The sequence below is a fragment of the Limulus polyphemus genome, unplaced genomic scaffold, assembly GCF_000517525.1.
Source record: "Limulus polyphemus unplaced genomic scaffold, Limulus_polyphemus-2.1.2 Scaffold2186, whole genome shotgun sequence".
Taxonomy (NCBI): Eukaryota; Metazoa; Arthropoda; class Merostomata; order Xiphosura; family Limulidae; genus Limulus; species Limulus polyphemus.
The window spans coordinates 42506-56366 of record NW_013667796.1 but is presented as its reverse complement, the minus strand read 5'-3'; the positions used below and the strand labels follow the sequence as shown (position 1 = coordinate 56366).

General features: G+C 32.4%; 1 protein-coding gene across 4 annotated transcripts in view; it reads left to right on the top strand.

Moving 5' to 3' along the window:
- LOC106466206 (pyruvate dehydrogenase (acetyl-transferring) kinase, mitochondrial-like) overlaps positions 1-13861 on the top strand; it is a 67155-nt gene that overhangs the window by 43453 nt on the left and 9841 nt on the right. For all 4 annotated transcript variants that reach the window (XM_022394165.1, XM_013926453.2, XM_013926451.2 and 1 more), the window contains exons 9-11: positions 493-594; positions 9552-9662; positions 11406-11519. In XM_022394165.1, the coding sequence (XP_022249873.1) occupies positions 493-594; positions 9552-9662; positions 11406-11519 (327 nt within the window). The remainder of the gene's footprint in view (positions 1-492; positions 595-9551; positions 9663-11405; positions 11520-13861) is intronic.

Genomic DNA, 13861 nt, shown 5'->3' with positions numbered 1-13861 from the left:
TTATAGTTACTGCTAGAACTATGTAGGTGCTAGGCCTGTTGAAGGAAGATGATGAATGAAAATATGAAATCTCTGTTTTGTCTATTTGCCTGTTTTCATCTTTGGAATGCTGTGGATAGCTGAAAAGTAGCATGTACACAGGAGATAGTGACTACATATGTATATGTCAGGTAGCTTTTCATATCTAGCTCCTGATGATGTGTACAGAAGAAAATCCAAATGACATTTGTATTGATATAATATGGGTGTCTGTGCCATCCCTACATAGAGAGTGCTAATGCACTCTCTGATACTATGATGGTGTCTTTTTAACTTGAGCTAATTGTTGATAATTGTTAAGAACAAATATTTCAAGTTTGCTAGAATAATTTGTTATAGTTATTATAATTAAAGTTGGTTATAATAGATTTTTACATTGCTGAAATGTAAACATAGAAAAATACACAATATTCTGTTAGTATAGTCTAAGTGACATTTGTTTATTATATATAGAACTCCATGCGTGCTGTAGTAGAATATCATGGGACTGCGTGTGATGCTTACCCACCCATTGGTATCCTTCTTGTAAAAGGAAAAGAGGATTTAACCATAAAGGTACAGAAATTCTATTTTTTTTGTAAATATTTGAAGATAAAGACCTAACTATCAAATGTACTTATGTTTCATTTATTTTATTCTGCCACGTTTTCCATGTATTTGAGTGTAGTGTCAGGTATTCAAGATACAAATCAAAAACTTTTATTAACTTTTAATAGCTAAATTTGATGTATTAAAGTAATGAAAATTTTAAATACAAGTATTACAACATTCTTTACCAATAGAATGAAGTATCATTGATATTACACTATCGTGGCTTTATTTGAAATGTGTTGGCTGTATATGAATAAGATCACTTAATTCATTTCAACCCCAGTAAGTTTACATTGCTTTGCTGACATGTAAAAAATAGCTCCTATGCAATACTGGTCACACTGGGCTTTTATTAGTAGGATGATTCCTGTAATTGACCAGGAATAGGAATTTCTCTGAACATCTGCAGATTTGTGTGTTTGTGTGTGTATGTGTGTGTTGGTGATAGTGATGGAGGTCCAAGATTGCATTTGAGATCAACACAAGTTGTTGAAGAAAATGTTAGAGGGGCAAGAGTAAGGTATTATATTTTTGTCTGATTCTTGAGCTAGAGCATCCAGAGAATTTTTTTAAAATGTGCTTAGAACTGTCAGCAGTTAAAGTGATTAGTGGCATTTCTTGCTTTATAAGCTGTTGAGTGTTTGTTCTGAGTAAAATATTTAGAGGACTTTGTGTGTTAACTAACTGATTGCAGTGTTGCCTTATTTTCTGCTGTGGAACACTATATGGTAGCAAGACATTGATCTGATGTCATTCAATAGTCAATATATCCAGTGAATTATATACTGGTTTGTAGTTGTTGAATTATGTATATGAACTTGTGTTTGATAAAGACTGTAGTAATTTCCTTACACTATAATAAGTTCAGATGTTTTGAAATCTTCAGTCCCATCTTTTGTACTCTGGTCGACTTGTCTCAACCTTTTAATTCTTTCAGCATGGGGTCTGTCCCACTTAACCATATTGTGCTTGTTATAGTTTTCATGCTATAATTTTTAATACAGTAAGCGTATCTTCACGAAATTTTGCAGATCTTCAGTAAACATCACAAGGCTTTTGTACACAAAATTTAATTTTTGTTTTATCATTAACTTTTAAGATTTCATAAGTAATGTTTTTATTGTACCTTTCTTACTTTTCGAATGTTGACTATCCAACATGCAAAGTAATTTTGATTAAAAATACTTTTATGTATCAGAACATTTTCATATTTCACATGCAAAATCTTTATAACCTCCAGATAATTATCAAATGTTTTTTAGAAAAAAGTTTGTATTTTTCCTGTTATTTTCATTACTGTATCTCTGCATGAGTTGGATCGATTTGACTGACATCATAACCACCATAAAAAATTAGGAAATAAAAATAATATACGCTTTTTTCATTCTAGAATGACTACATATTATAACACAAAAACACAAATGTTTAGTCTAACTAGTTGAAATCTCATACATTTATTATTTTTATCATATTGATCTTTCTGCCTTGCCTGGCTAACAATAGCGTTACAGAAGTTGCAATGACTCAACGCACATGCACTCATGTTACCTGTATCCTAGAGTATAAAACTGGCCTTTACAAAATGACCTTCAAAAAGGCTGAGAAAGCCACTTGGGGGACATTCTGAGCTTTTGATTGGTTATTCATACATCTCAGACAGAGGTAACTGTACATGAGCAAGTGTTTCCAAAAATTGAAAGAGGTGGGCAGGGCCACTGTGTTTTAAGTCAGCATATGTAGCGATATCTCAGCAAATAGAAAAGATAGGAGGTTCTTATTTTATATTCTAGCTTGTCAGTATTGGTAAATTGAGTTCCTAATTCGTATGAAACTATAGTCTTTGTATTAGGACATCACAAACATCTAATTTTAACCAATGCTGCATTCAACATATCACATGACACACAAAAATCGATATTTAGGTGTTTTTTTAATATTATATTTATTTTTGAATTAAGAAATTGCCTACTGTATAATATTAAAATTTGAATTATATTCTACAATTTGTTACCAAACATTGATATAAAGTCATAAAATGGTACTTGAATAAAAATTTTGAATGCAACTCAACAAATGTGATGGCATGGCCTTTGACCCGTATTGATAGATTTAAATAACCAAACACCTGACCTTGCATTCTTCAACTATCGTAGAAGACTTCTTACTGGCAGATAATGAAGATCTTATTCCTATAACCCTTGAGAAATCACTTGGTGACTAATGGAGAAGGTTACTCAACCATCAACCATTTGCAACTTAATGGAAAACCAAGTGGAGCCATTAACTCAGCTTGGACATACCCTACAGTATTATCCCAGGGGTGGGAATTTCCCCTCTATATATGGTTTTCCATCTTAGAAATTCTGGGTGAACTTTGAAAAATTAAAAGCTGTGTTTCGTGTATTACTATACATACAAATCATATTTTTGTTTAGTTTTATAATACACCCCTAGGTGGCAGATTTTATTTATTTTAACACTTATTTATTGCCCTCTTTTTTTCTTCCTTTTTTTTTTAAATCCACAATATTATTGACCATGTGGCTGTATGATGGAGGTTTTGCCATTTTGGTTTTCTTGAAACACAAATGACACAACACTCATTGATAAGTCTGTTAAAATTATATGACATTAGCAATGGTGCAATGAAAGAGATTTTTTTAAATACGCTATATGTACAGTGGGTAAAGAAACAGCACAATGGCCTCCATTTTAAACTATCTATATACTATTAAAACTGTGAGATTGTTTGTTTGTGGGCTTGTCTGTAATTAGATGCAGCAAAAACAGTGCACAATAGCACCATATTTGTAATATAATGAGAATAGAAACAGAATAAAACAAGTTACCGAGTTGGCGCCGTTTTTCGGGTCACTTTTATGAACATTTCTATCATGAGTAATTTCAAATCACACTACTGTTCATGCTCTTTACAAAACTTCTTACTTCACTTTTTTGAAAAAATGAAATTGTCTTTTCTTTTACTCCCAATCAAGAATCAAATATCTTTTCTTGAATTATGAATAACATGAATGGATTGAAATATTTAATTAAATTATCTCAAAATAAACCTTCATTTCGGTGCAATATTGAAATTATCTTGAATTCTTCATAACCTCTGTATAGTGGGTGACCTAACGGGTCACGGTGGTCTAGGCAGCACTAAAAATCCTGAACCCCATAATGAAATGGATCTTTAGTTTCCATTGAAATTAGTTAACAAAAGTCAAAATTAGTGATACCTTATCTACTTTCTTCCCAATACTAGCAGGAGTTCCCCGAGTGTCCATACTAAGCCCCTTATTATACATTTCATTTGTAAATGACATTCTGTTTCCACCTTTGTATTTCACACACACATGTCTCAGTATGCCAATGATGTCACTGTTTGGAGCATGTCATGTGATCCCATGCTTGAAGAATCAAAAGTTCAAACATCTCTTGACTAAGTTACCTTTTGGTGTAACAAGTGGCATGCAGCACTTAATTCCACTAAGACTCAAACTAATTGCAAAAAAAACTATCCCAAGCTAAACCTAAACTACATGATGAACATTTTAAGTTCACGACTTCCATCAAATTCTTAGGAATAACATTTATACCTGCTTATCATGGAACAACCACTTAATATATTTCAGCAAGTCAGCAATAGAATCAGCTAACTCATTAAAATTGGAGGACTTATCTCTAGATGCAATTCACAGTTAATATTGTTAACCTACATAGTCCACATCCGACCATTATTTGAATATAAGAATATGATTACATGTTCCATGTTTTACAATTTATGGCTAAAAATTCAGAATTATCAGAACCAAATTATAAGAATTGTTTTCAGGTTACCTATGTATACTCCCGCCCAATATTGAAACTCAATAAGCAAGATATTAACGATTAATGGAAGCTTTCAGAAATTAGCCATTGAATTTTAAAGAAAATAAAACAACCAACCAAAATATAGTAAAATCAGAATTCTCATCTTTAGTAGCTACTCCTGAAAGTTGGCAGCAATATGTATATTCCTGCAACCTGATAAAACCACTTGTTCATGTACCACCCAAAATTAACAGGTAATTACTACAAACAGCCCACATCAATTTCTTAACTCGTGCTTCACATCAAGTTATTATGTTTTATGTCTAATAATTTCTTCTTCCAATGCAGGTTAGCACAGGTAATGGTTGGGTAGATCATTCGGAGTTTGACCAGTGAAAATGTGTTTTTCTTGGGGGTCCTGCTATTTTCTCCTGCATTAAAATTATTGTATCAACGTTGTATTTCTTTATTTTATTTTGGAGAACAGTAAAATGGTGTAAACAAATGAACATCAATATTTGTTTCCAGCTGGTAGGTTTTGAGTCCTTTCATATGTTGTAAAGTCAGTCATGTCTATTTTGTTTCTCTAAGTGAGGCAAAAAGAGATCATTTGAGTTCTAAGAACCCTTATATGCATATAATCTAAATACCTGACAAGAAGAAGAAGGGTACAGAAAACTGACATTCCTGGATAGTGTTTTCATATTGTTTGTAACTGTTGTCTGAATTATGAAAGCAATGGCAAAAAGGTCTTCATAATCACCATATGAAAGATGAATGGCATATCATATTTCCAGCACAGCTAATTAACCAAACCATTAAAGATGCCAAGCCAAATACAGGGAGGATATGGACAAAAGATTGTGTGGCATTTGTTAGTGAACACTGTTTGGTATTTACCATGATTCTTGATCTAATTGATTTCTGCAAGCTAGTTTTGGAGAATAAAGAAGCACTCAAGAAACTGCACTTGTGAAGGAAGTGTAGAACATGTACAAACTCACACAGGTGGGCAAAAGCTTTGAAAACCAGAGTTGTGTGGTGCTTTATAAAATTTTATTGTTAAATGTGCAAGAAGCCACTAACTTCTCAATGAATAAAATCATAGATATTCAGGTTTGTTTCTACGAAATGAAGGGGAAGATAGTAATGATGATATGGCTTCTGCAAAACACGATATAGCTACAATTCTCATTATCCATCAAGGTATCAACAACATCATGCAGACTATTGAGCTGCAGTGGTAGTCGGCATTCTCAAGGACATCTTTGCTACAATGAGAGGTTGTATGGTTGTAAATATTTGCAAAGTAGAGTGGTCCACACCTAATTGATATTGCTGGTATTTTTCCTTTTGCCGTAACTAAAATGGAAATTTTATCAAAACATATTTACAAAAAAATTATGTATAGATTTGTATGAAAGTAATATATTTGTTGTAATGCTGTTCTTAATAAATTTTTTTTCTTTTTAATGTCAACATGGATTAAAATTGTAACATTTATATGAATTGCTGCTTTAACATCCACAGTTTAATACTGATATTAATGCGGTAATTTATACATACATTTTAATACTGGTAAGTCTGAAGGCTTGTAATCCTAAAAACCGGGTTTAAGTACCATACCAGTTGTGGATACAGCACAGATAACCCATTGTGCAACTTTTTGCTTAATACCAAACAACTAAACAATGTCTTTACTGTAAAGCAATGCTGTAGTTAAGCTTGCTACTTTTTTTTTCTGTTGCTCATACCTGCCTTTAAAGCTGTAATCAGCATTTTTAATCCAGGTCTGTTTCTTAATCAAATCAAGCTTATCTAATAATGAAAAAAGTAGCTTTGTTTTTTTGAGTTACATATAGAAAACTTTATGCTCTAACTGTAAAGATGCAGTAAGTATACTGTACACTGCTAAATTAAGTGGTTTTTAACACCAGTTATTTTATAAAACAATTTCTTACTGAAAACAAAAAGTGAGAGAATGAATAATGCTTAATTATTCAGATGCTATTTAAACTGTGATTGGATGATACAGAGCAATGACCTGTTATTGTAATGAAGTAGTCTGTGCTGCTGCTTTTTTTGTTTTTCATTTGCTTTGCTGTACTCCAACCCCTGTGACCCAGAATCATTTATATCAAGTGTGATTGTTTCCATTACTTCTATAGAATCGTCTTCCACAGCAATGACATCACCACTGTTAGGGAAGGGTTTAATACCTGTACAGTTTCTGATTAATGGCTGCCTGTTTGCTGGCGAGCAAAGGGATGAAATGTTTTCTCACGGACAGTGTAATGATTTCATCCCCATTGCCACCAGAATGTCATACTGCTAAGAAAAGAATGGGAAGAAGGAAAAGGATTGTATCATTAGCATCAAAGACATTCATTGTTCATATATAAGTGAGCCCCAGCTACCATTCTAGGGTATCTTACTGTTTGGTTTGTTGAAGGATATTGTTAATAATGTCAAGATCAAGTTGCCTGATGGACAGAATCATGGACATTAAACTGCCTGCGGGGAAGGTCAAATGATAAAAGAACAGTATCTGGATTTGAATGATTGATGACATTAACAAGAAATAGCATATTTTAAGAGCTAAGGGGTTCCTCCAAAAAGTAACCATTTGTGGGGGACGATGATGGTCTTCTCTCATTGCTCTAGAGGTGTAGTGTGAATATTTGTACATATGTGTGTGTGTGTGTTTAATACTCTTGGTGTAACTGTTTAACCACTTTTGGAATTTTATTCTATTCTCTGTAAAATTGAGTTGCTCTGAGTTTGTTTGTTCTGTAATTTTGAGTTTACCTATTATAAATTTCTTTTTATCTTGTTTCAAATTCTCATTATTTCTATTATCATATCCAGTTTTGTTCTTTGTGTAAACATAGCTAGTTCTGCAGAATAGTTTTTTAACTTGCATGTTTTTTTCCCATCTAAATAATTGTACAAATGTATTTTTCTTAGTGTGCAATTCTACTTTGTTTTGTGCCTGTTTTATTTTGCCCTGCATTTTACCATTATATTTAGTTCTGTATCAATTTCAAATATGTTCAGTTAATTCAGTTTTATTATTTCATTTTTTGTGCAGTTTCACCCAATTTCCCATAGAAGTTTTGTATTTTATATAATTGCCAGCTTTTATTTGACAATATTTTGTGCTCAGTTTATTCTGAATTTTACCCAGTTTTGTATAGTATTTATTTGATTTTGTGTTTTTAATTTTACCTATAATTTATTTTCTTCATGAAAAATCTGATGTCCAGTAGGGGTTATCTCACAACATTTGATAAAACCCGAGGACAGAATTGTTTTAGATGTTAATAATATTGTAATAATTAGATGTAAATAGGCTTTGGGACTTGAAACTTCTAGCTATAGAGCCAGTGCTGTTATCACCGAAATACTTAAGAGTACGAGTAGTCTCCATCAATGTTCACTCCTAAAACTTCCCACCATGAGTTTGATCATCATACTACATTAAGATAAGTACACAAACCATATCATAAAGGTCTGTCACAGACTTAACAATTATTTTTTAAATTCTGTTAAGAAACCACTTTAATAGCCCTTTATCTCGGTTAGTAGAGTACTTTCATGATTTGTGAGAAGTCATTTGTACAGAGCTGTTGTATTTATCTTTTTGTACTGTTAAAATTTTTCATCTTTTTGTATTCAAAAATTGGACAAACTAAATTTTATTTAAAAAAAAAGTCTATGCTAGTTCAAAATAGTTCCTACATTTCTCTCCCACTTGTGTGTGAAGGTTAAAGTTTTCTGTGTGTTTTTAACCTTTTTTTGTTTTCCTCATCCTTGAATAACATAATTCCATTCACTTGAAATATTACTAATATGATTGAGGGAATTTTCTTATATTTTCATATTCAGCAGTCAGCAGTTTTTTTTGTATACACTTTTATCATTTTGAAGCATCATTATATATTTAGAAAAATATGAGCATTTTTGTATTTTAGGAATCTCCATTTTTGGATTCTAAAACCTTACCCTACAGCAGTGGCTCCCAGATTTTTTTCACTGATGATACCCTAACTCAGTGGTTTTTAACATGGGCCATGCCATGTTTCTAAGGGGCCTCACATGAATGATAGAAAATTAGGGGGCCACAGTAAATTCTGAGTGGGCGACCAAAGCTTCACTGCCTGAATAAAATATTTCAAATTGAATCAAAGGTTCCCTTCTCCCCATATCCCTTACAGCTCTGAAGTCAAGTTACTAGACGTGACTAGTAGTCGAGTAAACAATCAAAATTCCGGATTGGTTGGTGGATCCATTTGGGGTGAATGCAGTTGATGTTGATATCACATTACAAGAATGTCTCGTCGAACTGCAGTGATATAACAGCCCAAGCTAGATTCAAATGTGACAAACATTATTTCTGGATTAGTAGTGAAATAGCTAATAAGTGTCCACAGCTCTGGGAGAAGGCAAAGTTGTATTTTAACGCTTTTCCCAAATCTTATCTGGTTGAATCTGGTTTTAGTCAGGTGACTTATTTGCTATCAAAACTACATAACTGCCTTGAAGTTGTGAAAAAAAGTGATCTTCACTTATCATTGACCACACTGGAACTGGACATTCAGAAACTTTCAAGTGTTCATCAGGCCCAAGGATCACACTGAATAAAATGTCGATGATTAACAGAATATTTTTTATTTGTATATAAGTAAACAGTATGTTATAAACAAAATATATATAAACAATACAATATTGTAAAAATAATATTATAATATTATGAATATATTATAAATCAACAGTGTGGAAATAAAGTAACTTTTTTCTTAAGTAACAGCATCTAAGAAGGGTGGGGCTATAGAGATAAATCAAACTCGAAAGGGAGCCACAAGCAAGAAAAGGTTGAGAAACACTGTGGCCTAACCCACTTACCTTGATTTGTGTGACACCCATGTTGCCACATTTATTTATGTTCTTGATTATTTGTTTGGTTATACTCTTGCAATACCCTTACCAAATTGTTACCACACACAGTTTGGAAACCATTGCCATGTAGTTTGTGTTCTAAGTGTAATATGTGCCAGTAGTGAAGACATGATGTTAGTTTAGTTTTAATATATTTTTTGTTTTAGGTGTCTGATAGAGGAGGTGGAATTCCACGTGCCCACACTGACTTGTTGTTTCAGTACATGTTTTCCACAGCTCCGCAGCCATGCTTGTCAGGTTCTAACTCTGCACCACTAGTATGACATTTTGTTTATCTTGTAATGGCTTTGAATAAATCTTTATTTTGTGATATACTTTAAAACTTCCTTATTTTTATTACTTCAGTAATATTTACAAATATGAACATTTGTGTTTTTAATTAAAAGAATATTTCTCATTGTTTAATGTTTGGAAACATTAGTTGTATTACAGTGTAATATTTAAAAAAAAAATTGATGACTTGAAAATTGATTATACATTGTCAGTCAACTTTTAACTTAAGCCTATAAGATATTAATGAAAATGAAAAATATTCATTATGAATTGAAAAATTAAGCAATTGTCTGTCAATAACACATTTAGTATAATGAGAACATTTCTTCAGTATTAATTAAGTTATAAAATTTGATTTCATGTTGTAGATGAGAAACATTTAATATATTTACAGCAATTAAATTTAATGAATAAGAAGCAAGCAATACCCAAAACATTTGATGAATTATAAATGTTTATAAAAATTAATTTTGTGCTAAGAAAACATTAGATATTAATAGTAGTTAAAGATTTAAGAGAGAAAAAAAAAAGAGGATCAAAATATTGACCAAACAACCCTTAAATGGTGAATTAAACTTTGTTGAATGGATGGCAACTGCCTGTTGTAGAAACACAAGTGTAGAGGACAATGCTTTGAAAGTCTGGGTTAGTTTATCCCTGTTTCTGATTGGAGGAAAGATTTCCTGTAGATTCAACCAATAGTAGCCACAGGTTACTCACCTCTAATCCGGAATCTCTGGTTAGTGAAGGTTTAATTGTGTTAATGTAAGAATGATTCTTGAATTTTTCTTGTCTTCCAAAATTTGTCTGTGTCGATGATTCTAGTTTTTTCCCAGTTTATTTTGTGTCCAATTGACATGGCATGTTCTGTAATGGCTGGATTTTGTGTTTTCATGAGTTTTGTACTGTCCTTATATTATTTTCTTGTCAGGAGTCTTCTTCTCATTTCTCAAATATATGTTTTGTTGCAGGAACATGAAATTTCATAAATGACGTTTTTGTGTTTCTCATTAGTAGGTTGCTGTTTGTTTTTTTACCAAAATGGACTTTAATGTCTTGTAAGATTTCCACTGGACTTCTATGTTTAATTTTTTGTGGTGTGTTTGAGTTTTTCTCTGAAATTTTGCAGGTGGGGGAGGTAAATGGTAGTAGTGTTAGTGTTATCTTTTCTTTTTGTTGTGGTCTTCTTCAGAGTGTTTTTGATGAAGGAGGATGTGTAACCATTCTGTCTAAAACACTCTACGATCTTATGGCGTTCTGTTTCGGCTACCATTGGTTGAATCTATAGGAAATCTTTCCTCCAATCAGAAACAGGGATAAACTAACCAATTATAACACACTCTCCACAATCCACCAGAGTACTGTAAAGACAGACTACACCATACACTCACTGACCAGAAGACGAAAGGCGGAAGACTTTCTAAACGTCATTCTCTACACTTGTGTTTCTACAACAGGCAGTTGCCGTCCATTCAACAAAGTTTCATCATGAATACTCTGCCTGAACAATCTATCAAAGAAAAAAACTTTAGATGGTCAAACTTTTCAAATTTTAACTGTTCTGAATTTGCCAGTATGTTTATGTTGTATATCAAGAGAGTCTAGTATTAAGCTTTGATCTCATTAAGGAAGAACTTGCTAATAAACTTACAAAAGTAATAGGATAGGTAATTATACAATATTTTTGTTTTCTAAAATTACTAAGAAAATACTGTATTCAACAACAGGCAGGTTATGGATATGGTCTTCCTTTATCTCGTCTATATGCCCGGTATTTTCAAGGGGATCTTCTTCTTTCTTCTTGTGATGGATATGGGACTGATGCCATTATTTATCTCAAGGTAGTATTTCATATAAGTCTCTTTAATATGTAGTATCAAGTATTTAATTTAGGCAACATTTTTAAACAGTGGATATATTTCTTTAATATTAGGACATATGAAAACCACTTTCTGATTAACCCTATTGCCACAGGTATCCTTTACTGCTATACCAATTAGAATAGCATAAGGTCTTAGCTAATAATCCATATTTTAATAATATACAAGTTTTAAGTTCTTAATTCTATAAGGCAATATTTAAAAATATCCTGAATTAGCTCTAGTGTGACCCATGTGATAGTTTTTTCCCACAATATCATATTTTGTGTTTTATGTACATGTTCTGCTCTGGCTGAATTATAAATTTATGTATTTCTTACATGGAGTATGTGTGCATAAAAAAAAAAAAAAAAAAAAAAAAAATAAATAAATAAATTCTTGATTTAATGTCACCTTGTCTTAACATGTGGGATTTAGTCATTGCTTGGTGTTATTGTACCTTACTAATTATTTGGTTAATCTATGTTTTCTGGAAAATATTTTGGCTGTATATTTGTGGTTAAAAATTTTTTTGGACACTTTCTTTTTGAAATGGATTTTAGAATTTCAACTTCCTAATGGCCAATTTACGTTGAGATCTAACCAGTTAGTGTGAAATTTTATTTCTGTTGGGTCTGTATTGGGTAACAGTTAAAGCTCAACAGGTGTTTTAGTCACCTAACCTTAAATGTTGAAACTTGCTTACTTGTGTTAAATTTTTTATTTAATAATGAGTCATTGAATGTTTTGTCTGAAGGACTTGCGTAATGCAAGATAAAAGCTAACTTTTACATATTTGATTTTAACGTGCTTATAGGTTTGTAATTTAACATGGGGGATTACTGAGATGTAGCATTTATGTTTGATTCTTTGAAAACTTCAGTGACAACTTGGTTCTATATTCACAAGTGATGAATGTATATATTTGTGATAGTTTAAGTTGTTATAAAGCACCTTACTAATAATTCTTAGTGAGTTGACATCTTTAGCTCAGTTGGTAGAGCACTTGCCTTGCATCTTAGAGGTCTTAGGTTTGATTCTGACCAAGGAAATGATAAAAATCTCACAGAAAATTGTGCACCCAACTGGCAGTTGTCCACCAACCCTCAGATAAGGCCAGAGAATGAGTTTTGTTTCTAAGAGGGCAAGAATGTGGTAGCTTGTGCAAGTAATCCAAGTCTCAGTCTTGCTCATGGGGGAGTTTTTTTGTTGTAATTCATTTTTATTTAGCTCTAAATGTGACTGCTTACCTGCCATAAAGAATGCTCTAGCAAGTTAAATAAAGGGGTATCCCACTAAAACTTGCTAGTAAGGTACTTTTTTACATTATAAATATAACCTAATAACAATTTATAGATACAACAAGGTACCTATTGGTCCATCTCAGCTGTTCTATCCTCTAAACTCAACTAAAACTATCAAATAAATAGGATAAAAAATCTTAAAGCCAGGCTTTATCATTTATATAGTTATCAAGCTTTCTCTTAAACTCTCATAAATTTACTGCCTTCACATCATCGAAGGCAATCCATTCCAGAGGCAAACAACCCTGTTAGAAAACAAAACTGTCTAAGCTGAAGAGGATTCTTAACTTGCCAAAATTTATATTTGTCCTCTAGTCCAACTATTCTTACTGTGAAATATGATAAAAAAAATGATTCATCAACACTATTAATTCCCTTTAAACACCTCAGTCAGATCCCCTCTAAATATCTCAAGAGAAAACAATGTCAGGGATCTTATCATATCTTATCACATCCCCCTCCATTCCTGGCACCATTCTAGTAACCCTCCTCTGAACCCTTTCCAACAAATCAATGTCCCTCCCAAGGTAAGGAGCCCAAGACTGAACACAATACTCAAAATGTGGCGTAACCAATGACCCATGTAAGGAAATCATAACCTCTTTAGACTTGTATTCAATATTTCTGTAGATAGAACCTAAAATCCAATTTGCCTTACCCCTAGCAACAGCAAATTGCTTGAATGGATTAAGAGTCTGATCAACCATTACACCAAGATTCCGTTCTTTCATGACATTAAGAATATTCCCTTACAAATAATACTTATAATTCAAATTATGATAACCCACATGCATAGTCTTGCATTTATTATAATTAAAACCCATTTGCCATTTATTGGCCCAACTCACTATATGATATAAATCCTTTTGCAAATCAGCAGCATTCTCTTCACAGCTAGCAACACCCAAGACCTTAATATCATCTGCAAATGTAAGTAATTTATTGACCATTTCTTCATCTACATCATTGATGTAAATAAAAAAGAACAAAGGTCTTTAGACTGAGCCCTGAGGTACCCCA